The following is a 27,318-nucleotide window of genomic DNA, read 5'->3' as shown; positions in this document are numbered from 1 at the left end:
ATAAAGCAATTTCTAATTCTGTTACAGTTCTTACCCAGAGATGCCTGAACAGACATTGAAGAGTACAGAGCTTGTAGTAATGGTCTATGCAGGCAGGGCAGCTTGTGCACACATTTCAGTGTGCTCTTCAGACTACCAAGTCTGCCTGGAGACAGATGGCAGCAGTGCACAGGGCAGCCCTCACTGGCTGACCCAGACTGCTCAGAATCAGCCTGTGTACAGATGTTTGCTCTCCCAGGATGAACTCTCCTGGGAGGGGTTGTTCCCAGGTTATTTTTCTCCTGAAGCAGCCATTTTTACCCTGGAAGAAAAATTCTGAACATCTGTACATTCATGATTTCTTGAGGAAGAGCAGTAACTCTCCCAGGAGAAACAGAATGTCTGTACATGGCCTAACATTATGTAGTGCAGTGAAAGTATGTTTATCTTTCTGTACTCTACTGATATAGTTACATTTTTCAAAAGATCATCACCTGCACATAAAGTACTGCAAACACCTATTTCTCATCTGGGTCTATTTCTTAAAGATCACTGGGTAAGTGAGGTGCTTCTGGAATAATTCTCAAAAGAACTTCATATTACCATGTATCTCAATGGCTAGGTTCCTGTCCATGAACTTGTAAAAGGATGAAGAGTGAAATTTTCAGTTTCAGAAATTTCTTAGGAAGCTATTTTCAAAATTGACCTAAACTCCAGGAATCCAGGGATTATATGATTCATATGAGATTCATGTTTATCCTAAGTCACTTTTGAAAAGTGGGCTCAGTCTCCTAAGTGACTGTGGTGGTTCTAATAATTTTGTTCCAAAAATAAAATGACTTATTAGCAGCTAGGTTTCTTGAGATGTATTGTCCACTGTGGACAAGTCTCATGCCTTGATTTTTGATTGGACAATTTTTGCCTTGGTAGTTTCTAAAGATTGCACTACAGCCATCCCTGCGCTTCTCTCCCTCCTACTCTATAGTTAAAAGGGAAGTTTGCACATTCTGTTTTTCAGTTTCCATTCAGGTGCAGAGGAGAGGACAAGGACGACAGGATGCAAATGTGAATGTGGACAATACATCTCAAAGAATTCTAGTTACTCATAAGTAGTTTCCTTTCCTCCTTTAAGAAATTGTCTACATATACATTCACACCAGAGATCACTAAATTAACTAAATTCAGTATACATATCAAGGAATAAAACACTAAAGTATAATAACTACTTTTAGTAGTCTTGGTTTTACGAAGTGGAGAATAAAGGCACAAAGAATAAGAATCTGATGAAGAAATTTCATGAAACAGGAAAATGAACACTTCAGATAAGGCAAATATTTCTTTCTTAGGTAATACATACCAAGTTGGCCATCACTATGGTATCAACCATAACAGGATTATTCTTCATGCCTAGTGTGAACTGTAAGCCCTGAGGAGGTTGTCCCGTAGTTATATCAAAGCAATGTCCTTCAAGTAATAGATATTCCAGTTCATATTCTGCTGTAACAATTCCTTCTATCTGTGGAAATCAATATTTTATCACTACAATATCTGGCATTTGAATCTCTTAAAGTGAAGCAAATATAATGTAATAGTAATCATTAGGCCTGTGAAAAGTGGTAAGTATTTGCTTCGGATTCAGATTCGGCCAATTCAAAGGAAAGTGATTCAATTCAAAGATTTGAATTACTGTTCCAATTTGATTCAACTGAATCAGATCCAAAAGATTTGGTACCACTTCAGAGGTTCAGCCATAGACTAAACAGGCAGCTGACACAGCTGCCTCCAGCTAAGTCTGTTGGGGTTGGGGGAGGGGAAGGAGCATATATAAGGAGAAGGGAAGGATTGGGGCTGGGACAAGTTTCCCAACTCAGGCAGGGGCATGCAGGGGTGTGGGATGCAGGCACGGCAGCACTTGAAGTGAGGATTCTGCCTTGCTACCGCTTGTCCAGCCAGGGTGGGGTGGGGGTGGATGGGATGCAGGTGTGGCTTGCTCTGGGCAGATGGGGGCAAGTGGCAACAGGGCATAGCCCCCACTCCCAGTGCTGCTGTGCCCACATACTACACCCCTCTTTGCCAGCTGACAAGTGACCGCAGAGCGGAGTCCCTGCTCCCAGTGCTGATGCAGACGTGGCAGCGTTGGGAGCAGGGGCTATGCCCTGCTGCCACTTGCCCCCTTCTGCCCAGAGTGAGCTGTGCCTGCATCGCACCGTCCCCCATGCCAGCTGGACAGGCAGCAGCAGGTCATAGCTGCCACTCCCAATGCTGTCGTGCTCGCATCAGTGCTAGGAGCAGGGATTCTGCACTGCCGTCACTTGCCAGCCAGTGCAGGAGGGCATGGGATGCGAGTACAGCAGCGCTGGGAGCAGGGGCTGTGACATGCTGCCACTTGCCCCCTTCTGCCCAGAGCGAGCTGTGTCTGCATCCTGGCCCCCCGCCCCAGCTGGGCAAGTGGCAGCAGGGCATAGCCCCCACTCTGAGTGCTGCCACACCCACATCCTGCACCCCCTGCCCCCCTCCCTGAGTCCCGTGCCCTCTGCCCTGGCTGGGCAGCTTGTCCCAGCCCCAATCCCTCCCTCCCTGATGCCCCTTCCCTCCCCACTCCTCTAACCCCAACATACTTACCAGCTGGAGGCCGAATTGCCAAATCTTTTCTGAATCTTTTTCCAAATTGATTTAGGTGGTTCGAATCGATTCAGAGCTTTTAATTGGTCTCCCGATTTGATTCAGATTTGGTCCCTGAATCGGGCCGAATCTCCTCTGAATTGAATCAGCTACCGAAGCTTTGCACAGCCCTAGTAATCATCATCATCATCTTGTTCACAGTATACCTTCAGTATGAAAAGCTTAGGTAGATGTAAATCTTTCCTTGTTACCATTTTGAGTATATTTATTGTTCACTAAAATTGACAGATCAATAAGTTTGTAGAATAAAGTCCCATAGTTGTATACATAATGGATACGGCAAAAATAAAATAATTGCTGGAGATAAAAGCACATATTATTTAAATGCATATTCTCTTTCTCTCTTTATATATATTTATCTGTGTGTGTGTGTGTGTGTATATCTATCTATCTATCTATCTATCTATCTATATATATATATATGTGAGAGAGAGAGAATAACATCCAATGAATAATAATAACCTATAAATAATACACAAAACATTACTAATTAGGTGGACATTCAATTTACTGTGCTAAGCAAAATCAGAATGATTCGGCTGGTGATCCAAGCTTTCTCATTTCTATTAAAAACTGTTATAGACTATCTACTTCTAGGAATGAAAAAGTATTTAGTTTTCCAGGAACCAGAATCTCTGGTCCTTTTATCGCTATTGCCAGCAAGAGTGCTAATTGTAAATGTATGTTTGTGGCTTTTTTTTAAATGAAGACAGCTAAAAATAGGCTGACAATATTAGATCATTTAATATAAGCCATCAGAATAGATGCAACTTTGAATACTAAATAACTTCAGTTCCAAACTCCATGAACCATGTAGTATTCCATTTTTAGCATTTTCAAACACAAATAAGATATTAAAATTTGGGATTAAAAGCAATTCATTAAACTGAAACAAGAACAATAACTTAATTCTTAACTAGGAACTTTTTTTCCAGTCCAATATGCCCTTGTGTACATATGTGGATTTCTAATTTAGTACTAAGAAATTAAAAAAAAAAAAGTTTTGAAGTGCCTCAATATTAATTCTATCTACTGAAAAAAAATTTACTTGAAAGAAATAAATTCAGCTACTTTTGTTTTCCCTACTATATTTCTCATAAGTGCTAATGCATTTGTCTCATTTATACCAATCAGTAAGGCATCTAGATGCTGTCATGCCATAGATCATTTACACTCAGTGGCAAATGGTCTAAAAATTTCATAGATGTTAATTTAATTATAACTGAGGCTGATTGGTCTTTCCATTAAAAAGGGAACTCTGGCAAAGTAGGATAAAACGTTTGATTCTTTTCACCTGTCTTATGATCAATGTAGTAGTAATTCTAACATAAGTTTCCAAATGGGTTGCTATAAGCAATACTTATAAAATAATCTCACTGTATTAAAACCCAAAAGCATGCAACTTAAAAATATAGCTTAAAAATAATAATTTCCATATTTTACACCTTATTTTGAAAAAAAAATGCATGATAAAAACTGCTGGACATAAAGCTCTACTTCAGTAGTTCTGAGCCATTTTAGACTCAAGGCATCTCATGGAAAATACCAGCTCTTAGTTTTCCTTGTGTTTTTTGACTACAGAAAAATAATAGATCCATTCTTTCATGGCAAAGAACACAGAAAGACTGCATCAGATAAGAATGTTTGTAATGCTTTTGCAAATCTCTGAATTTATTTTGTGGAAGTATATGTATACCTTACAGTGTTAACAGGGTACCATGGCACCCTGGTTGAGAATCACTGCTCCAGCTGATACTGAACTAGTCTTCTGAGTAAATATTATAAGTGCATGCTCAGAGCCCCCCAGCATAAGGAAATTTAAATGGAAATGAGAAAGCAAATTAAATATTATCCATGTCCATTAACAAACTGTACAAATAATACAGATTCAATTCAGTGATTGTTAACATGATGATCCACAAAACAACTATAACTAGAAGCAGTTAGGAGAGGGAGTGTATAATATTCTTGCTCTCAATTAATGTGGTCCACACTCTGAAAGTATGTTATAACCCCTGAGTTAAATTGTTAAAGATCAAATTGCAATACGACACAATAATGATGCCAGAGAGAAAGATAGTTACTGCCAGATGACATAGCTATAATTGGAAAAAGGAGATGAAACATCCAGAACATATGGAATGCCTACTTCATTGTTTAAGTGTTACTCCAAGAAAATGTGCACTTTCATAAATATGCTAGTGCTCCAAGACATCCAATTAACTGCTTGTATTATATTTCACGCTTCAAGCATAAATTTTCTTCGGTTTTCTTCTATAACTCATTACTTCAATTATTAAGGCTTTGATTAATCATTTTAAAGGAGGGAAAGTTGAAGAAAGGTTTTTGAAAGAAGATAAGAATTTAAATGGGGGAAAAGTTAACCAAACAATTTGCTAGATTGAATATTAAGCATTTTATGAAAAAATCATTAGAGAAGATTTCTGTTTATATGTTCCAGTATGATTTTTACAGGTGCTCAAAAATTACTACTTACATCCTCTAAGTGAATGTTATCAAGATCATAGGAACTGTTTACTGCTTCAACCAACCAGCTTTCAGGAGTGATCATATTTAGAGTCAACAGAGGTGATTCTGGCATTTCAAGGAATTTTGCCACAGGCTCAGAAGGAAAGAGGTTGTTGGCCCCGGCAGTCAGCTCTGGCTCCAACACAAAACGATAAAAGCTGTTGGAAATAATAATATTAAAAAATTACACATTATACACTACGTAAGCTAAGCTTTAAGTATTATGAAGTTCTTGTACAAATGTAGTAAAATACAATGAGTGTCTGGAATCCATTTACAAAATCAATAGTGCTTGTAGGCACGGCAGTTCCATGTTCTTGTGAAACGCGTTCGTGTAATATTATCCCTACTCACATGGGCTAACAAACATTTGACAAATGCTTCTCTTTTACTTATTCTGTCTGGGGAGACAAGGACATGGAATACTAGCTAGCCAGTACTAAGTTAATTTTGAAGAAACATGACAGGGAATTAGAATGGTACTAGTCAAGAACTTGGAGTCTTGACTAGACAATTCTGGCTTGTGAAATAAAGAGCTGATTTCATTGCAAAGTTTTATTTCTTCCCAGGGCAAAACATAATAGTTCATCAAAATTAACACTGGCAATTTGTGCAGAAATGACTTTGTAAAAGCAAGCTGAAAATAAAAAAAATTAGGTTGTGTGTGCTGCTATATCAATAATATAAAAATATGTTCTTTTATAAAAGCAATCAAGAAACATCAAATTAAATGCAATAGACACACATATACCTTTCTCTGAAAATTATCCAACAAAATTTGGTTTGCATGTCTTAAGTGAGGACACTGATTTCCATGCTGTGATAGCAACACAGGAAGCTTGGCACCAGTTCACCCATGGCTGAAACCTTCATAGACATTAGGGGCTGGAAGGGACCTCATGAGATCATCAAGTCCAGCCCCCTGCCAGTCAGATGATCCCAGCAAGATAAACATCCACATGCCTTCTGAATGAGTCCAGCACAGGTGATTGCATCACCTCTGGGAGAGTCTGGTCCAGCCCTTGGACACGGACTGTAAAGAAGTTTCTCCTTATATCGAGTCTCCTCATAAGGTTTGCTCTCTTGGCCTTTGATCATATGGGTGGCTCTCTGGATTCTCTTGAGCTTATCCACATCCCTCCTGAAGTGGGAGGCCCAAAACTGGACGCAGTACTCCAGCTGCGGCCTCACTAATGCCAAGTAAAGTGGGAGGATGACGTCCCTGGTTTTCCTCGAAATGCATCAGTAGATGCATGCCAGAGTTTAGTTTGCTTGGCCATGGCATCGCATTGGGTACTCATGTTCATCCTATGGTCAATCAAGACCCCCAAATCCCTAGTGAGCATAGCACTGCCGAGCCTATATGTATGATGCTGGTTTTTTTTCTCCCAAAGTGGAGTACCCTGCATTTCTCTACGTTGAATGCCATCAGGTTTTGGTCTGCCTACTTCGCAAGCGTGTCCAGGTTTGCCTGTATCTCCAGCCTGTCCTCCAGCATGACCGTCTTCCCCCATAGTTTAGTGCCGTCTGCGAACTTTGCCAGTCCGCACTGGATGCCCAAATCCAGGTTATTAATGAAGATATTGAAGGGTACCAGCCTGAGCACTGAGCCCCGGGGGACTCCACTGGTAACCTTGTGCCACGTTGATTTGTTCCCATCAACTAGTAACCTTTGGGTCCGAAGCTGGAGCCAGTTCCACAGCCATCGGAGGTTGGTCAGGCATGACCTTTCCGCAATAAAACCATGTTGGCTGGCATTCAGTAGGTTGCCTTGTGTTAGCCTGTTGCAGATGGATCCTTTGATAATTTTCTCCAAGATCTTTCCAGGGATGGATGTCAGACTGATAGATCTGTAATTCCCTGGATCTTCTTTCTTCCCTTTCTTGAAGACTGGAACCATGTTGGCTCTCTTCCAGTCTTCTGGTACATCACCCAAGAACCATGAGCTTTGAAATATCTTGGCCATAGGGCATGCTATGATGTCTTCCAGCTCTTTTAAGACTCTGGGGTGTAATCCGTCCAGGCCCATGGACTAATGGACGTCAAGCCTCTCCAGGTGTTCTCTCACTTGATCTATGTCAACTGTGGGCCCATCTCCTGAGCCTTGGTTGCTTTGCATCCTGTCTGACCGCATGACCCCCTTGGGCAGGTGGAAAACTGACACAAAGTAATCGTTTAGGAAACTGGCCTTGTCTTGGGCATCAGACGTCAGCTTCCCCATTTGATCTTGCAGGGGGCCAATGTTGCTTTTGCCCCCCCCACCCCCCCCAATCTGAAGAATTACTTTTTGTTATCCTTGATTCCGGTTGCTAGCCTGAGTTCAATTGCTGCCTTGGCTTTTCAGGACCACTCCCTACAGGTATGGGCTAGTGCTGAGTTGTCCTCCATGGTGATGATTCCAGTTTTCCATCTGGTGTAGGCTTCTCTTCTTTGTTTCAGGAGACCCAGAAGTTCCTTGTTGAGCCAAGGGGGCTTCCCTGCCCTCTGACTGCATTTCCTGAGGGATGGGATAGACTTCCCTTGCACACTGAGGATTGAGTTCTTTAGGAACAACCATTCCTCAGGGACTCCTCTTCCTAGGGGGCCATGGTCCCTTAGTGCCTGACTGACCAGTCTCCTGAGTTTGTGGAAGTCAGCCTTCCCAAAGCTGAGGATTTCTGTTTTACTAAGGGATTTGCCCACACTGTGTTGGACAGAGAAAGTAATCAGATCATGGTCACTGTCACCAAGCTTGCCCTCGATCCCCAGATCACTCACCAGATCATCCCCTTTAGCCAGAACCAGATCCAGCAGTGCCTCTCCCCTAATTGACCAGTAGACCTCTTGCATTAGGTACAGGTCATGAATGCAGGAGAGGAAGTTACACAACTGGTCAGACCTGGTCGTGTGCTTACCCCACAAGATGTCAGGGTGGTTGAAGTCTCCCATGATGATCATACATTAAGAACATGTGGGCTCAGCCACTTCCCTATTGAATTCGAGATCCAGTTCTTCTTGGTTAGGAGGTCTGTAATAGAATCCTACGAGTATATCCCCTTCCCCATGTTCCCCCAGTATTTTAACCCAGAGGGTCTCAAGGCACCCTCCATGGTTAATGAATTCAGTTTGAAGCGAATTGTACTGCTCCTTGACATAGAGACCTACACCCCCACCACTCTTCCCAACACGATCTCTCCTGTGAGGGAAGAACCTTCTATACCTACCAACCAGTTGTAGGAGGAGTCCCACCAGGTCTCCATTATCCCTACGAGATCATAATCATATCAGTCAGGAGAAGGGCCAGCTCCTCTTGCTTTTGTTACCCAAGCTCCTGGCATTTGTGTACAGGCAGTTGAGTCCCTAGGCCACCTGAAACCTTCTGGCCACATGGAACAGGGGTAGGATTCCACTGACAGTGTCACTTGCCCTGCCTTGCTGCAAGGGTAAAAGGTGTAAATTTAACACTTTAACACTAACACTGCTGAACTGGAAGTAGCTGTTAGACAAGCAGCCAGATGTGATGCTGACAATAGTACTCCGTCCTGCTCCATGCAGCCAGAACATTCTGTCCTAGGTGAGCTAATGCCATGGCAGGTAAGGCTCTGAAAAAAAGCTTTTTTTCTTTATTCTGCTTTATGAGGAGGTATGTAGCGTGCAAATAAATATCAGTGCTGATATTTACACAAAAATATTAGTGGCTGAACTTGATACAGTTTTTGATCATCTGGAAGCAAAGAGAATGGCAATTACCATTATGTAAATTAACATGAAACATGATCAAACAATATTAATATCAGTATTTTCTCCAAACTGATGTAATGAAAGTTACAAACGCACAATGGATGAAACTATGTTTCACACAAATACTTGTATAGAATAAAGCACTGTCAAATAAAAGTATTAATATTCTTCCAACTTATCTATCTTTGTCCTCAGACATTGAACTAGTTAACAGTACAAAGTAACGGTAATTTTTCATTATATTAATGCATGAGAGGATTCAGTTTGATAATATTTTCAGAAACTGGATGTTTCTAAATAAAAACAGAGACAAAATTAACATTCCTAATCTCTCTCTCTCTCTCTCTCTCTCACACACACACACATACACACACACACACACAGTCACGCAGAGTGTATGAAAGTATTTATGAGTTCAAACTCAAGTGAGGGAGGCACTTCAGACACCACAATTAAACCTTTACCAAACATATGCTTTTAACTGTTAGTACAAACTAAATATATTACACATCCATCAACTTCAGAATACAACCAAAACAAGGCAGAAAAGTAGACAGGAGGCAGAAAAGTTAGACCATTCTATATATGTAAGCAAATTTAAATGATTCTAGTAAGTATGAAGCCCTATAATGATTAATTTCCTGCACAGAACCTATTTTATGCCTGAAATAATGCACAAACCAATTCCAGGGAATTCAAAATATTGTAACAAATGATTTAATTATTTTGTTACAGTGATCTGGTTTCTTTGTTGCTGAATAAAGTCAAAGCAAAAAACAATACAATGGGCTATTAACGGAAGATGCAAAGAAGACAGACCTGCTCAGCAACTACTGTGCTTCACTCTTCACAAAAAAAGATAACCAGTAACCAGACAGCTAACAAAAATAACATAGGCAAAGAAGGGGAAAGGCTAGGAGTCATGATAACTAGAGAAAGCATCAAAAAGTTCTTGAGTAATTTGAATGAATCTAAAGTCCTCACAAAATTCATCCCAAGGTGCTGAAGAAACTGGCAGAACTATTCTCAGAGCCACTGGCAATAATATTTACAAAGGAGTGGGGAATAGGCAACTAGAGGAAGGAGCAGAATTCAAAAGGATCTTAACAGACCGTAGAATTTGGCAGCAGGCAACAGAATGAAACTCCATGAAGATAAATGTAAGCTGCTACACCTTGGAAAAAAATAACAAAATGCCAAATACACAGGAAATAAATGGTTGGGCCGTAGCACTGCTGAAAGAGATCTGGGAGTTTTGGTGAACCAGAGAATCATGAGTCAGCAATGTGATGCAGTTGTAAAACCAACACATGTAATTTTGAGCTACATCAACAAGAGCCTTAGATATAAGACACAGAAGTTGACAGTCCTACTCTATTCAGAGTAGGTAGGTTGGTTAGGTCTTGTTTTGAATATTGTGTGCAGTTCTAGGCTCCATGTTTTAAGGATGTGGAGATATCAGGGGCTCCAGAGATGAGTAACAAAAATGATAATGGGATTGGAAGGGAAGTCAAATAAAGAAAGGCTGAGAAAGCTAGGTATGTTTAGCTTTGAGAAAAGGAGATTAAACAGGGGTACATGATAGTAGTTTAAAATTTTAGAAAGGCTGCCATTAAAAAGGGGAAGAACAACTGTTCTTCCTTGCCACAGAGGGAAAGACATGAAGAACTGGTTTTAAATTGCTGCAAAGTAGATTAGGTTAGATCTCAGGAAAATCTTACTGATTATTAGACAGTAATGTAGTGGAATACACTGCCCAGGAAAGTTATGAAATCACCTTCATTGAGGGTTTTTACAAGGTGTCTGGATAAGCATTTAACAGGGACGATTTAGAAACAACATTCTTGCATTCAAGAGCACCAGATGACCTTGGAGGTCCCATCCAACCTATGATTTTATGCGTCTCAGTACTATGTTAACATTCAGCTTCCTAAACTTTTCAAGGTGTTTTGACATTAGCTGTTGAAAGAATAATCATGAACAATACTGTAATTCATCAAAGTTACAAAACACCTGGATGCAGGAGTAGGGGTAGATATTGTTTACTTAGACTTCAGGAAGGCCTTTGATACGGTATCCCACCCCATACTGGTGAACAAATTAAGAGGCTGTGACTTGGATGGTTACACAGTGCAGTGGGCAGCAAATTGTCTAGAGGGTCGTACCCAGAGAGTGGTGGTGGATGGGTCGGTATCAACCTGGAAGGGCGTGGGCAGTGGGGTCCCGCAGGGCTCGGTCCTGGGACCGATACTCTTCAATGTCTTCATCAGTGACTTGGATGAGGGAGTGAAGTGTACTCTGTCCAAGTCTGCAGATGCTACAAAACTGTGGGGAGAAGTGGATACACCAGAGGGCAGGGAACAACTACAACTACAGTCCAACCTGGACAGGTTGGACAAATGGGCGGAAAACAACAGAATGCAATTTAACAAGGAGAAATGCAAAGTGCTGCACGTAGGGAGGAAAAATGTCCAGCACACCTACTGCCTAGGAAATTACCTGCTCAGTAGCACGGAAGTGGAAAGGGATCTCGGAGTCCTAGTGGAATCCAAGATGAACATGAGTCGTCAGTGTGATGAAGTCATCAGCAAAGCTAACTGCACTTTATCATGAATCAGAAGATACATGACAAATAGAACCAAGGAGGTCTTCCCCTCTATTGGGCACTGGTCAGACCACAGTTGGAATACTGAGTCCAGTTTTGGGCGCCACTCTTCAAGAGGGATGTGGATAACCTGGAGAAGGTCCAGAGAAAGGCCACTCGTATGGTTAAGGGCTTGCAGGCCAAGCCCTACGAGGACAGACTAGGGCACCTGGACCTCTTCAGCCTCCACAAGAGAAGGTTGAGAGGTGACCTTGTGGCTGCCTATAAGTTCAGAAGGGAATTGGTGAGGCTCTACTCACCAAGGAGCCTCTGGGGGTCGCAAGAAATAATGGCCATAAGCTAGCAGAGAGCAGATTTAGACTGCACATTAGGAAGAACTTCTTCACGGTTAGAGTGGCCAAAGTCTGGAATGGGCTCCCAAGGGAGGTGGTGCTCTCCCCTACCCTGGGGGTCTTCAAGAGGAGGTTAGATAGGCATCTGGCTGGGGTCATCTGAACCCAGAACTCTTTCCTGTCTATGCAGGGGGTTGGACTCGATGATCTATTGAGGTCCCTTCCGACCCTAACATCTATGAATCTATGAAAGTTTTTAAATGTAAATATATTTGTTGTAATTTGGGATTTTGTTAGTGGTAACAATCTTAAACAAATTTGGTTAGTTAATCTTTAACTTTTTTGGTTAGTGACTGCTTCAGTAGCATTCAATTTAAATTAACAATCCCATCTCTCAGGTCCACAATTAGTCCAGCAACAGCAATCTGGTCTATTAAAAAAACAAGTTTTTGACTGATTTTCTTTTAAAGAGATTGTATCATTTGCAGTTTCTTCTCGTACAAGTTATATTACATAATTTATCCAAAAAACAGCTATAGGATATTACTCACCTCTTCAAAGGTACTTCTGACAGTTTAGATCTACAATTCATAAAAAGCTTCAGTTTCATGTTGACAATGTCTCTCAGTACCTAGGAGAAAAAAAAACATTTTTCTATATTAAGGAAAATTAGCTTTGCTATCTATCAAGCTTCTTTGGCCTTGAAAATAAGGAGGAATCACCTTGGCAAATGTTTTCACTGTGCTTCAAGCTTCAGTAGCAATTCATTAGAATGTTCAAAGAATTTTTTTTTTAAATGTAAGGTTATCTGCAGTAAGTGAATTTTCAATTTATGTAGGTAAAAATATTTTACCTGCCCCAAAAACTTTTATCACAGGGTATCTTGAGTATTCTATACTTTAGTGTGATTTTTCAAGAGTCAAAAAAAAATTGTTTAAAATAATTGCTGTGTTCATCTCCATGATAAAACATTAAGAAATAATATCATTTAGTTCTTACATAGCTCTTTTCATCAATATTTCTGCAATAGTAATCTAGCAAACATTCCAATAATTGTGCTGTTACTGTCAATGATGGATGGATTATGTTAATCTCTTCATTCCACAGAAATTTGAATAATTTTGGCCTAGCCTCCTATTTCTTCTTAACTGTCTATTTATAATTCACTCATTTCCACAGGCCCTGGCAGGTGTTACACTTAGGACATGATTAACCTGTTATCTGTGCCATAAATAGTAATACTGCCAGGGAATTAATGTTGTGACAAAACAAGAAACCAGCTACAAAAATGTTCCACAAATTGTGAATATGCACACTTTGTTTCTCTCAAGCCACACACACACACACACACACACACAGACTTCAAAACATAAAGCCATGATGTCAAGAACAAAACTAAAGAAAAAATGGTGAGAGCAAAGGTGAAAACAAATTCCAGTCTGGGTGACAAACAAGAGAAATCAAAAGTGTTCATTTACAAGCACCAATGTGACCAGCTGATTTTACTGAAACTTGGTATGACAGTTTGCACGACTAGAATGTTACATTTTAAGAACATCTGTAAGAAAGATCGAATAGACAAAAGTGGAAGGGAAATGGTACTTCATATCAATAACTTTTTTCAAGTTACTGACAACTTAAAAGAAAAGGATCTTGAGCGCTTATGGATCCACTCTCTAAAAAATAAGCACAAAGTGGGATACAAATTGTTGTCATACATACATCACTGAATAACACTAAAAGGACTGGATGGCCAGGCCCTTAAGCATTCAGCTATAATGCATGGCAAAAAGAGTTACTGAGTCTCAGTGACACATGTTGGCACAACATGGGCTGGTGCCGGGGGGGGAGGGGGGGGGAGAATGGCAGTGGGGGCAAGTATCATAGGTGTGTGGGGGTAGGCACCAGAACACAAAGGCACCAGGGGGACTGGCAGTCAGGCAGCAGTGGGGCAAGTGGTAGGGAGGACAGGTGGCAGGGAACAAAGGGTAGGAATCTGGCCACTTGACTCCTCTGTCAGAGCTTACCCAACTGCAGCAATAGGGGGATGGCTTTAAGATGACCCTCTAATAATGAGATTCTATGCATGAAAGATTATAACACATTTATAAATTTGCCATGAACAAAATCTAGTTATTGGTGATCATTTTAAATTCAAAGTTCTCTTGGATTTGGGTAAATACAGTAATAGAGTTCAAAAGCTAGATAGTAGAATAGTTGTAAGGAAAGCAAAAGGACAGAGGAAAACTCTATGGAGGGCACAATTAAGGACAGTGTGTTTTTAACTATGCTAGAAGCAAAAAGAATCTTAACAAGTGCTTGGCTTAACAACATGGCCTGATAAGCAGAAAGGTATTACATCTACAGCTATGCTTGCCCTTCTGAGCATGAAGAAGAGGCTCCACTATGGCCATATATGTTCTGTGGAAGATAGGACTGTCTGGGTAATCATGTAACTATTTGTCAGTTACCAAACGTGTGATTGGCAAAAAACCACAACTAGTGACAATTCAGCAGAGAAAGAACAGGAGGGTCCTCCAACCATTTAGTCCCAAATCTTAGTGATGATGGCACTTGTCTAGGGAGTGGAAGATCCAGATTATAAGAGTCCATCACTCAGACAAGTTTTGAACAGACCCTACATCTCCCACTTCCCAGGAAATTAGTGCAGCTACCATACCATGAGTTAAGTACTACACAGCATACCCCACAACCTCCTCTTGAAGCTCAACCCCACCAGAAAGCCAAGTGGGGAAGATATATATAGCCAGCACATGAAGAAACCGGAGGGAATGTGGCTTAGTGAGATGGACTCTGCTTCAGAAGGGTCATGCTCTGGGTTCTGGTTCTTGCCCCTAATGGCTTTTCTGCACCTTATGTTCAATATTCATTGGACAAAATGGATAGAGAACAGTGGGGTAGATGCAAATGGAAGCAGGTGGAAATAGGATTTAAACTCTGCATAAGTGCTAAAAAAGGCATTTACTTGAGTACCTGAGAACACACAGGGTGCCTGTACACGAGTGCAGAGGCTGCTTCAATGCGCTATAATTACAGCGCATCACAGCAGACTCAATTAATTGAGTCTGCTGGAGCATGGTAATTACTGCGCTCCAGCAGCCTCCCTCATCTTGTGTATCAGCATCCCTGCGCTTAAAAATGGCAGCGGGAGCGTTTGAACTAAAGCTCATCATACGAGCTTTAGTTCAAGCGCCACCACCACCATTTTGAAGCGTGAGGACGCTGATACATGAGACACTGCAGCACTTTAATTAGAGTGACTCTCGGAGCCACTGCAATTGAACTGCTGCCCCCCTCACCCTCAAAGCACGTGTAAAAGTTCCCGTAAGTAGTACTTATATGTATTAAAGTTGAAATAGGATTTCACCCTTAGAAGTCTATAAGGCATTTGACTTGGTGCCACACAAGATTTAGATTAAAAACATATAAGATGCAACATTGACACATACACTTGCACACACATGGATTAAACATGGCATTTTGACAAGTCTCAAAATGTGTTAATGGATGGCTTGATCACAATCTGTAAGTATTTAGATAGGGAAAAAGACTTTGATCTTGAGTTCTTCAGTATAGCTGACAAATTTATAATAAGATCTCACGGCTGGAATGTTGCAGCTAGACAAATTTAATTTGAAATCAGCTTCAAATTTTTTTCTAGCAGGATGCAGCAGGAATCAAAACCCAAGTGGAGCTAGTCTGGAGACACAGAGAAGTTCAGATTTGATATGGGAGCCAATACAGGGTCTGAAGAAAGGGATAGACATTTTATGACTAATGAAGGAGGACGATAAATTCAGCAGCTGTATATCTACGCTATTCTATCCCTGGATTATCAACAGGGATCCTGGTTTTCTCTGATTTAAAAATATTCCCAATTTTCATTTTAAAAAAGTAACCCAACATCCACATTTTTTCCATTATTAAAATGAAATGCCACTAATATATTCATGGAAAAATGTGGATTTGGGGTTACTTTTTTTAAACTGAAAATTGGGGATTTTTTTTAAATCAGAGAAAACCAGGATCCCGAATTATCAAGCTACACACAGTAGAGGATTTTTCTTAGATATTCTTGGGCAGCACTGCCCACTTAAGGAACAACTGTTCAAATGCTGAAATGAAGTCATAAATAAATCTTTTCATTAGACAGTCACTTTCTGTATTGCTGAACATGTTTGAAAATTTAAATTAAAACAGTCTCAGATAATGCTAGATTCTGTTTCACATTGAAATAAAAAAACATTGAAAATAAATTAAAATACAACTAAAATATAAATAAAGAAATCTACATCATCTTACAATCAATAAATGTGCCATCTTCTGTGCTTCTCTTGTCAGTGGATCAAGGATAGCAACCACATCATAGAATGGTTCATTCTGTTGAGGATCTATTTTTACTATGCTGTTAAAAATGTTAATAAGTGATGTGAAAAATTCTAAATTAAACTTGCAAAAATAACAACTAAACAGTATAGGCTTTAATTTATCATATTTTAAGGACTCTACACCACCTTTTGAGAATTCTTCAATATAACCTTTAATCTTGTTCTAAATATTCATTACCATCTTTCCCCCCCTTTTTCACAATAAACCTTTTGTGCTATGTCCTAAGCTAAACAATGAAACAATTTTAAGGTTGCTTAGAAATAAACAATGAAACAAATATCATCGTTTATTTCAAAGCTCCAGAAACAAAATATTCTAATGGTTGAAATTTAAAATTGGCATAATAAAAATTCAATAAATGAACCTTGATTTTGTGCATGAGATGAGGGAACAATGTTTTTTTCCCCAGGGACTCAGTCTAATTATTTATTGTCTCCTGCTATTTAGCATTGTTCTTATGTCTATCAATAAATATTTATCAATTAAATATATGCTGTACTAAATGGAAGATGAAAGAACAATGCACCTTAATACCTTAGAACCAAATGACATGCAAAATCAAAGTAAACTAAAAGCAGGATAACAAAACAATCTTTTTGATCTTACTTTTTCTTCTGTTTCCTCTAGTACCACCCGGAACCATAATATGCTGCAAGTGTCAACAGTGACAAAACTTTGACTTAAAAGAATTCTAAGTGGTTGTGACAGGGGTCCATCCCCGTGCCTGTCTAACAGAGGCCTGACCCTCTGTCTCTGGGCTACCTGCCCACCTACCTGCCATGCCTTGATGGAACAATAATTATGATGTTACTCAGGCAGGAGCCTGCCTATTTAACACTAGGGGTCACTATCCACCACTCCAAACCTCCACTACATGGTGGTTCATGCCTCACAGATGGTATAAATGTTGACCTATGCCCTAGGGCATTGGGTCAGCTCACTCTCCATTGCTGTGCCTCTTGCCACTGGGGTCTGCCCCCTGTCTCTGCACCACCTGGTGCTGCGCCTCCTGGCACTGGGGTCTGATCACCCCCTGTTGCTGTGCCCCCCTCCAGCACTGGGCCCAATCATCCCCTGTCGCTGCGCCTGATCACCCCCTGTCGCTACGTCCCTCCTGGTGCTGGGGCCCGATTACCCCATTGCTGCGCCCCCCCCCCCCCCCCGGTGCTGGAGCTTTGCACAGTAGTGTGCCCCACTGAGGCCACCTCCTCCCCAAATAGCTTCAGCCCAGTCCACCGGACAAACAATAACATAAATATGAGCCCCTGGGCTATAACATAATAGAAGTCCTATAAGCCACACTCTGGCTCCTTAAAAACCACAAACTGCTCCCTGTTACAGTGGTAAAAATATCAACTGAGTAATGTTAAGCCTAATGGGGTGGATAAACTTTCCCCCTGCTAGACAAGGATTATTGCTTGAAAAATCAGGTCAACAGGAGATACTAAGTTTTTGATTAGAGGCATCTGAAGCTATGAAAATGAATTATAGTAGGCCCCTGGTAAATGTATGCTTTCATAAATCATGTATGGCAGGTGTGTCAAACTTATGTCCAACGGGCCAGATCTGTCCCATGGTTCTGCTCCATCCAGACAGAACTTACCTGTGATGCTCTTTGAGAAACTGAACAGCCTGTCTCATCTCCTTTTTTGTCAATGAAGAGAGAAGGGCATCTACTTTCATAATCAAATCACTGGCACTAAATAAAATAAAACAAACAACATAAGTTTTTCTGTAGCAAAGGGGAATAAAACATTGATTCTAATGTACCTTCCTATAACATAAAATACTAAAAAGGTATTAATGATAAAACAATTTTACAAAATTGTCTTGAATTTCCAAACCAGTTTGAGACCAAACAAGAAATACTAAAGCCATGGAGGACTTCTGAAGGGCTATATGAATTAATATTAGCAAGTAAAAAGATTCAATTCAGATGGATGAGTGGCACAATACACTTATATTCAAAACCTCAGTTCCTTTTGGCTGTTGATGGTTAAGAGATTTACTGCAACAGCTCCAGTGAACAACTCACAGGCTACATGTTCATTTGTAGTGTAACAAAGTACCCACAGAAATGAAATCCTGTAGGGGCCAGAGAGCTACAGTTACCTCAAAAGCTCACTCTTGGGCCAGGAGGCAATAGGGGGTTGCTCCTTTGCCCCACCTGTTCCCAAGGGAGCCTGTCAGTGAGCAGCCTGCCCTCTCCTCTGCCAGCAAAGGGAGCAAGTTGTCAGTGATCAGCAGGGATCCAGGTTTTCACTGTTAAAAAACCCCCCAAAAAATCCGTGATAAAAATAAAAAAATCTCTGATTAAAACCCCCCAAATCCATGTCTTCCCATGATATACACACATACATACATACGTGAATGAATATAAACACATATAAATACACATACATATATATACACACATGCACATATATATGTATATACACAGATACACACACACATATATATACACACATAGGTACACACACACACACACACACACGCATGCACACACTTACAATTTTAAAGCAATTTGGAAGCCTACCAGTGCCTCAATCATTATAATAAAAAAATTCTAAGTACCTATATATTATGTAATTTGATACTGTTTTTTTTATCATGGAAAAATCAGAGCTCCTCCTGCCCCCTTCCCTTACCAAGACACAGGTGTAGCTGCAGCTGTCCCCCCTGCTGCTTTGTGGCACTGAGCAGCCTTGATATTCCAGTGCCCCTCACTCCCAAGCCACAGCCCACCCATTCCCGCTGGTACCCCTCACTCCCAACATGCTCCCCCCTGCCCCCAAGTGTGTAGAGCAGGTAGTATGCGTGCGGGGCAGGCGATGGCAACTGTGTGGTGCAGGTTGGGGTGTGCCCAACCATAGGCAATGCCAAAGAAAAATCGTTGGGTGCATGTGGGGGGCATGTGCCCCCCCCCCAAATTTCTGCACCCCCAACAGGGCACAGGGCTGCAGACCAGCACCAGGCAGGAGCTGCCTCCATGGGAGACCCAGTGCGGGAGGGTGGAGTGAGGCAGCAAGACATGTTTCTGCCACCACCACCATGAGCCCCACGCCAACATAGTGAGGTGCCCCCTGCACGCTGCTATAGTGGGGGGGGGCACAAGTCCCCCCCAATGCAACGGTGGGCAGGGGATACCCCATCTTGGCAGCCATCATGGATGGCATGGCTAGTGCATGGCTTGCAGTGGCAGCATAAACAGTTCTCGCCACCCCGCTCTGCTTTTCTGTGCTGGGTCCCACTCACTGGTGTACAGAGGCAGCTCCTGGCCAGTGCCTGTCAGGCCAAGCTGCAGCCTCTTGTCCCACTGTGAGACAAGAAATCAGGGGAGGACATGTGCCCCTCATACCCTTCCAATGCATCGCTTCTGGTGCTCAGCCCTTCCCTAGGAGAGTGTGCAGTGGCAGGGAGCCTGCCCCTCCTCCCCACAATGACCCATACTTGGCTATGTCCCGCTCCCCAGCCAGGCCCCTCAGCCACACATTTTCTGCCTGAGCACTGTGCACTGCCCTGGCATGTGACAACCCCTGCCTCTGACTGTCCTTCTCCCACTCCCCTCTGCCCCAAGCAGCCCCTTGCAGCTTAGAACTCTGCCAGTCTACATGGGGAAACCCAGGGTTTCTTGCATTTTTCTCCTTTAAAGGAGAAATTCCTTATTTTATTTCTGCGGCAAATGGAAAACCCAAATCCCTGGTGATCAGCTAGCAGCAGCTGGGAAGCAGAGGCTATCACAGCAAACGTCCCCACCACTGCCCACTGCCCATGGGGTGGTAGGGGTGAGAAGCACTGTTCTGCATGCCCTCACTATCCCCATGGGCAGTTGCGGGCTGTGTTTGATAGCCTTTGCCAGGCTTTACCAGTTCCCAGCAGAAGAGTGTGTTGCTCCAGGCAGGGAAGAAGGCAGGTTGGTCCTGGTCCCAGAGCAGTGGCTGTACAAGACTTAGGGTAGCCATTATAAAGGACAGTCCAATTGTTTTCTGTCCTCTATCGATACAAAATCCGATGCCTTTATGTCCTCTATTTTTCTCTTGAGGAATCCCCTGATTTTCTCTGGAAGAGAAAAATAGAGGACATAAAGGCTTCGGGTTTTGTATCAATAGAGGACAGAGTAGCAGAAAACCAGAATGTCCTCTATGACTGCTCCTGAAGCAAAAACTGTTCCTGCTGATGCTACCACCACCATTAGCACACCAGTGCTTGGCACTGCATCACTGCCACCAACCAGAAGGGTCACCAGCTGTTGCTCCCACAGTGCAGAGGCATCCCTCAGTTATTCCAGTGGCACCACTATGTGGCAAGGTCAGCCTTCAGACGTTTCAGGTGGTGGCAGCAGCAGAGTCACCCAACAGAACTGCTGGTCCCTTGGGCCAGCAGCAGCTCTGTGATAACCACCACAGAGATCAGAGCTACAGCTCTGCTCCCTGCTAGTTTTAGAGGAGGTCCACTGCTCCCTCCTTCCCTCCTTGGAGGAGGGAAGAAGAACAGAGCACTATGGGAGGCTAGACAACCAACAGATCCCCTTAAATGCTACAATGCAACTGTCCACTAGTTACATAAGGTTCTACAACATATAGCACTGGAAAAGAAGTTCCTGTCTGAAACAGATAGATCTGCCATCTTTGTAGAGCTACAAATACACATTAACTCTTTGTAGAGCTGTAGCAGCTTATATAGCACCACAAATGTAACATGTCCATAGCCTCAGTTAGGAACAGTCTGTCTTTTCACTTAATCTACCTTACTCCTTGAGGTTCCTCAGACTCTTTAATTCCTTTATTTCTGTATCATTAATTCTCTGGTGTCATTTATAAAATATAAAGAGAACATTTAAGGCGATTGAATTGATACTTAATCAGGTTCCTTCTGCTTCTCAACATTAATTTCTTTGCCTAATCAGACCTCTTTTGTATTTTCCTTGCTTTTGCTTTTCCAGTAGTTCTCCTTATAACTCTTAGTCCTCATGAACAATGTCAGTGGTACATGGACACAGAAAACTGGAATACTCCTAGCATCCCAAAATTGTAGTAAGAAAAATATAATTTTCCTGTATCATATTTATATAGACTGGACATTTATATTAGAAGCTGGTCAGACATGGAGAACTTATTTTCATCTGTTAAACCTAAAGTGCATAGTCTTCAGCAGTCTATTCGGGCTTAACTAGGAGCTCGCTCTGTGGAAATGAAGACTCCTTTCCTGTAAATGCCAGGGACTTTGTGCTACATTAGCATAGTAGATCTGACATTTTCTCGTTTTGTTCAGACATCATACCAAATTATTATTGTATTTCTAAAGCATAACATGTTTCATTAGGTTTATTATTATTGTTGTTGTTGTTATTACTATTGCTATTATTATTAATATTAATAATAGCAGCAATAATAGTAGCACCTAAGATCCTTAGGCATCTTCTTTTCTCCAGATAAACAGAAGCTCTTCAAAGTGGATCCATGCAAATTAGGAGGATATTAAACTGACTGTCTATCTCAAAAAGCTCTTCTGAACCAGAAAAGGAGTGAGTCTCAAGGCACATAAGTAGAAATCAGTACATAAAATCAATTTATAGATCCATAATATTTATATCAAGTACCATCATTTCCATTCAAATGGTTTCTGCCCCAACTTTTTGGTTCTGTCTTGAGTAAACACTGTCCTTCAAGACATTAGCAGGCACCTGTCTGTCTCTCAAATAACAGAATTATGCCAAATGAGGCATGAACTCACTAAACATCTGCAGGTGTGCCTGTAGAACTCAATTCTTGAGTGACAGTGCCTTCTGCATTTATCACTTATGAAGTTTGTACCAAACAATCCTGAATGTGGATCAGGTGCAGGGTTCTTTCTGAGGCTTCTTTCCTTTGCATGTTAGGCTCTTCTTTCCACAAAAGCCTTCATTACTTACTTAATAGACTGCTTCCAAACACTTTGATCCTCACAGCAATCTTCTCCCAGTCATTTGGCTTGATGTTCATTGCCTTCAAATTTATCATGCAAGCATCTTTGAACCAGAAATAAAGAAAGCCCATATGTTGTCCATGCAAGAGATTCTTGGGTACACAGCCATCATCCGTTATCTGCAGGTGACCAAACCATTGAAGTCAACATGGACTAAGAAGAGCATGGATGCTCAGAATGCTGGCACATTCCAAGACCTCAGTGTAGGCAACTTTGTCTTGCCAGGAAATTCTTAGATTGTGGCAAAGGCAATATAAGTAAAAGCTACTGAGGTGCTTTTTTGAGTGGTTCAGGAATCATTGCCATACAAAAGGGTGTTGATGATGCAAGCATAATATACTTTAGCCTTGGTCTTAACAGTCAGTTTGCTATTGTTCCACACTTGTTTGCTCATGATACCTGGTGCTTTGCCAATACAGGTGCTCAATTCAGCCTCAAGTGACAGGTTGTTAGTAGCAATGGAGCCAAAATAGTTACAATATCCATTATACTTTCTGCTACGGTGATTGATGGTGGTAAACCAGTGTTCTGGCCCATAACACTGGTCTTCATGATTCTGATTGTAAGACCAAACTCTTGATGGGCACAACCAAAGCAACTGATGTGACTTTGTAGATTGATCTCTGTGATAACAGTGTAGTGTTATTAGCAAACAGCAGCTCATGAATTAAAAATATCTATACTTTAGTCTCCACTTTAAGGTGTGCAAGGATAAATCATTTTCTATCTGAGTGTATATGTAGATAAATTCTTTCAGTGGAGGTCCCCAAAGCATGCATTAAAGGGAGAGAAAAGAAAATCCTGAACAGTCAGAGAAAGGACACAACCCTGCTTGACCCTGCTTCAGATCTCAAAAGCCTCAGACATTGATCCATCATAGGTGACTGTTCCTTGCCTTCTATCATGGAAAGAGCAGATTATGCTGAGGAGTTCTGGTAAATGGCCAACCTTTGCCAATAATTTGAAGAGGTCTTTTCTTTGGACAAGGTCAAAGGCTTTAGTCAGATCAATGAAAGCAATATAGAGGGGTCTCCCCTTTGTTCCCTACATTTTTCTCAGAATTGTCAGAATAAGATAACATCTATGGTGAATCTACTAGCTCTGAAGCTGCATTGTGCAGGTAAACATGGTCAGCAAGGTTCTGAAGTCTTCTAAGCAGCACCCAAACAAGGATCTTTACAGCATTGTTTAGTAGTGAAATGCCACGATAGTTGTTACAATCACTGCAGTAGCTTTTATGCTTGTACAGAGTAACTATATTGGCATCTTGCATATCTTGTGGTACTGTCCCTACTGTCCAGCTGTAAGAAAGTAAGCACAAGTTTCCCATACTTGATCACTTATGCAGGAATACCGTCTTTTCCCTTATCAATCGCTAGATTTTCTATGGCTTTACTTAGGTTCTCAACAGTTGGAATATCATCAAGCTCTTCGAGGACAGACTCTCAATAAAATTAAGAGCTGTCAGTAAAGTCACTTTCTCTTTAATAGAGTTAAAGATAATGTTCTATCTTTCCATCTGTTGCTTTCGATCTGTTGTGACTCCTCCTGATGCTCTTTAATGGAACTGACTTCTTTGCATTTAGGCCTGCTGCCTTCTTGATTCCATCCTACATGTTTTTGATGCTTCCAGTGTCAAATGTGGATTGTATTTCCTCCCAGTTGCAGCCAATAATCACTGGCACAGCGCCTTGAGCTTTGTAGAACAGCACTCCTCACTTTCTTCAGTTCCTCCAATGTTCCATCTCATGCATTCTTTTTGTGATTTAACTTTGCAGTTTGTTTGGCCTTGATAGATGGACTCAATTCATGTGAGTATGCCTCAGACCAATCTGGGTTTCTTCTGACCTGCTTGCTGAATATAATCAGCAGTGACATAGATTCTTTTTTTTAAGGCTTTCCAGAAGGCAGTTCTGAAGCAGCCCCATTAAACACACTGACTTTTAGTTTACCAACAAAATTTCACCATCCAGATTCCCTGGATGAACGGAGCTTTCAAACTTAAAGTTCACTGTCTCGTTATTCTAATCATTTTATTTGGAGCCTTTACTTCATTTATTGCGTAAGATGTATTGTCTAAAGTAAGTAAGAAAAGACTCTGTAGAAACATGCCCTCATTAACTGTGCCCCTTAGAGGACGAATTTTTTAAAGTTTGTAGAAAAATATATTACATTGGCACCTATTGTAAGTGAACTTCTTTTGGAAAAATCAAGTAGAAAAATACTATCTGGTATATCTCTGAAGAAAAGTAAATGATCTCTGTCCTGATTTGATTAAAAAAAAATCTTCATTATGATTGCTCTGACATTAAGTTCAGTAAAAACCTAACCTCTGAAAATTAGAAAATTAAGAGTAAATCGAAAAGAGTAAAATTAGGAGTAAAGAGCAAAGGTACCCACCAATGTAACCTTAGCTCTTGTTCAGTACTGTTCAAAGGCAATATGTGTGTTAAAGAGTATTAGCGCTTCACTCAAATAAAGTAGTTAAAGTTGTATGTATTTGAGCATTAACTATATTTTCCAGTTTTAAAATGTTTGAGTTTTAGTGAACTCTGTTCTACAAGGACACAAATTATTACTGGTCAGCATTAACTCTGCACTAATTATGGGGTTTTTTAAAATTAAATTTCTTCTTTTTTTACCCCAGGCACTAACTGTGTACACTGCCTTGACATACACATGCCCGAGGTGAACGTGGATTTTAGAGAGCTTAGAAGGGTCTACTTTTAAGTAGAAAGGAGTTCTCAGAGTATTTTATAATGGCCCATTTATTTCAATAGCATGGTCTCTGCTGAATAGGACAACCTATGAAAATGAAGAGTGACAAAGCAATAGCTGTGAAGGAGTGGACACTGCTCCATTAATTCCAAAGGACTTTGCATCTCTCTCCTCTTTAGTTTACCTGGTGTTTCTGAAAGGCTGTATTATGGATCAAACAGTTCCTCAAACCAATCTTAGCACTGTGTACTTGTGTCTGTTCTCAGATCTTTGCACAAAGTAGGGCTGGCTCATATGGGGGCAGATAAAGTGTCTCAGCATTCATCCCTTCCAGGGTGGCAAGGACTCTCCCAATGGTGATTCACACGAGACAAGGAGAGAGGATGAGAGAACCTCAACAACCCAGAGCCTCCACAGCTGTCAGGTCACAGAAATGGCCAAAGAAGCTCTGACCCCCCCTCAGAATGACAGTATTTCTTCAATTATGACATACAAATATAGGGGAGAAGGGGATCAGACACCAATAGAGGGACAAAAGCTTTGTCAGATCCATGCACACATATAAATGACAAGATGATACGGTTAGTCCCCCTGAGTGGAAAGGCCTAAGCCTTGATCCCAGTTTCCATACAAAGGAGAATGGAGAAGGGCTAAGATAGCCAGAGGGTTGGTAGGAACCACTTTCTGGATCAAATATAAAGGGCAGACAGAGGGCTCAAATACACTCCCACGGTCAAGCCCCATTCTCCCCTCACAGCTCCTAAAACATTTATTGAGGAAAAAAAGGCTGAAATATTCTCACAGAATGAGCCCTGAAAACCCAGGCTCACACAAAGCGGGTGGGGAAAGGGTTTCAATCATGACTAATACCAATACTCCAGTACACATGTAGGATCTTAAACAACCCTAGAGAGGAAGCAGAATGTGAGGGTGACCTTTGTATCACTAACCTTCCCCTCCCCAACTCACCCTGCAGTTTACACATCCCAGGGTCTTCAACTTCTAATCCCAGCCCATTCTCTATTATCTACCTCTATTTATTTCCTTCCCTGTAATTCTTTTCTCTCTGCCACAACCTGAAAGCCTTCTCTCTTCCTATTCCACTATCACTTAATTCTGTCTCTCCTCCCAGCAAGCATTCACACACATTTTTATTCCTTTGCATGCTTCCTGAATTTTCTACTTATACAGATTACATATTTTTAAAATAAATCTGCTTTGACAGAGGCAGATTGTAACAAGATGCCTTCCAGTCCCAAATTCAGATTGACACTGGCTGGCTTTTCGGAATATTCTGTCTACTTCATGTCCCCTTAGGCCATCTAGCTCATGTGAAAAGGATAGAAAACATTTGGCTACAGAGCACACACATTTACAGTAGAATCCATTTGGCTAGTGATCATCAGAGTCACACCTGTGGTGATAGCCCTTTTTTTTTCAATTTTGCTTCCCTCAAGGGGTAGTAAATAACATTCACTGCCATTGATTGGCTAGGGGGATTGAGACTTCATGTCTGATCATTTTGGAGTGGCTCATTCACAGATGCATGAGCCACTCCATGCAAAAAGAAATGAAAAGAAGATAAGAGAACAGAAATTTCTAGATATAGATATTTTAATCATGGAAAAATGAGGATTTTGGTTACTTTTTTAAATCTAAAAATTGGGGATTTTTTTTTAATCCGACAAAACCAGGATCCCTCATTATAACACATTATTGTGATATTCTCCATCATAATAGCCTAACTTACAAAGACTGAATCAATTCAGCCTTGGGCTTTTTGATTGCCTGTAGTCAGTCTATAAAACTATAGATGACAAGCGTCCTGTTAGAATATGCATGCTCACATCTAAATGTTGATAGACACATATACAGACTTTTTGCATGCAAAGCTAAAGTCTGTCATGTGTCTTTATTTATGTGCAGGAGTAGATTATAAGCTTAGGCATCAGAAGGGGACTTGCACAGAATGAAAGTGCTGAAGTCACAGAAAGCTATCTAGATCGATCCTGCTCCTGTAGCCACATAGCATTTAAGTACTTAGAATAAGTATCAGCCTTCATTTTGATGTGAAAAGTTCCCTAAGCACCTACACTTAAACTTCTAAACATTTAGAAGCAATCCCATTTGAGTACCTACTTGCCTGATTTCTGTCAAAATTCTGTTGTGATCCAGATTATGGTTGGGAGTAACCTAAAATCCACTTAATGTATGAAACCCAGAGAGCCTGCATGGACACTTTAAGTTGAGAACATGGATGGTGGGAATCATCTTTTGCCAAATAACTTAATGATTAGAAGCACTAAACTCAGGAATGGGGAGAGCTCTGTGCAAGACCAAATGAACAGCTCCCACTTGTCAACAAAAGGCTCAACCAAC

At 41.1% G+C, this 27,318-nt stretch overlaps 1 protein-coding gene across 5 annotated transcripts in view; it reads right to left on the bottom strand.

Moving 5' to 3' along the window:
• UGGT2 (UDP-glucose glycoprotein glucosyltransferase 2) overlaps positions 1–27,318 on the bottom strand; it is a 226,081-nt gene that overhangs the window by 58,504 nt on the left and 140,259 nt on the right. For all 5 annotated transcript variants that reach the window (XR_002090063.2, XM_019486946.2, XM_019486945.2 and 2 more), the window contains 5 exons: positions 17,861–17,956; positions 16,171–16,273; positions 12,399–12,478; positions 5,159–5,348; positions 1,337–1,495 (listed from right to left, as the gene is read on the bottom strand). Coding sequence is in view for 4 of the 5 variants with exons in the window: in XM_019486946.2 (XP_019342491.1) it covers positions 1,337–1,495; positions 5,159–5,348; positions 12,399–12,478; positions 16,171–16,273; positions 17,861–17,956 (628 nt within the window). In the remaining variant the exon portion in view is untranslated. The remainder of the gene's footprint in view (positions 1–1,336; positions 1,496–5,158; positions 5,349–12,398; positions 12,479–16,170; positions 16,274–17,860; positions 17,957–27,318) is intronic.

The sequence above is a fragment of the Alligator mississippiensis genome, chromosome 1 (genome assembly GCF_030867095.1).
Source record: "Alligator mississippiensis isolate rAllMis1 chromosome 1, rAllMis1, whole genome shotgun sequence".
Classification (NCBI taxonomy): domain Eukaryota; kingdom Metazoa; phylum Chordata; order Crocodylia; family Alligatoridae; genus Alligator; species Alligator mississippiensis.
Note: the sequence above shows the minus strand (reverse complement) of the source record. Positions and strands in the feature narration are given on the sequence as shown.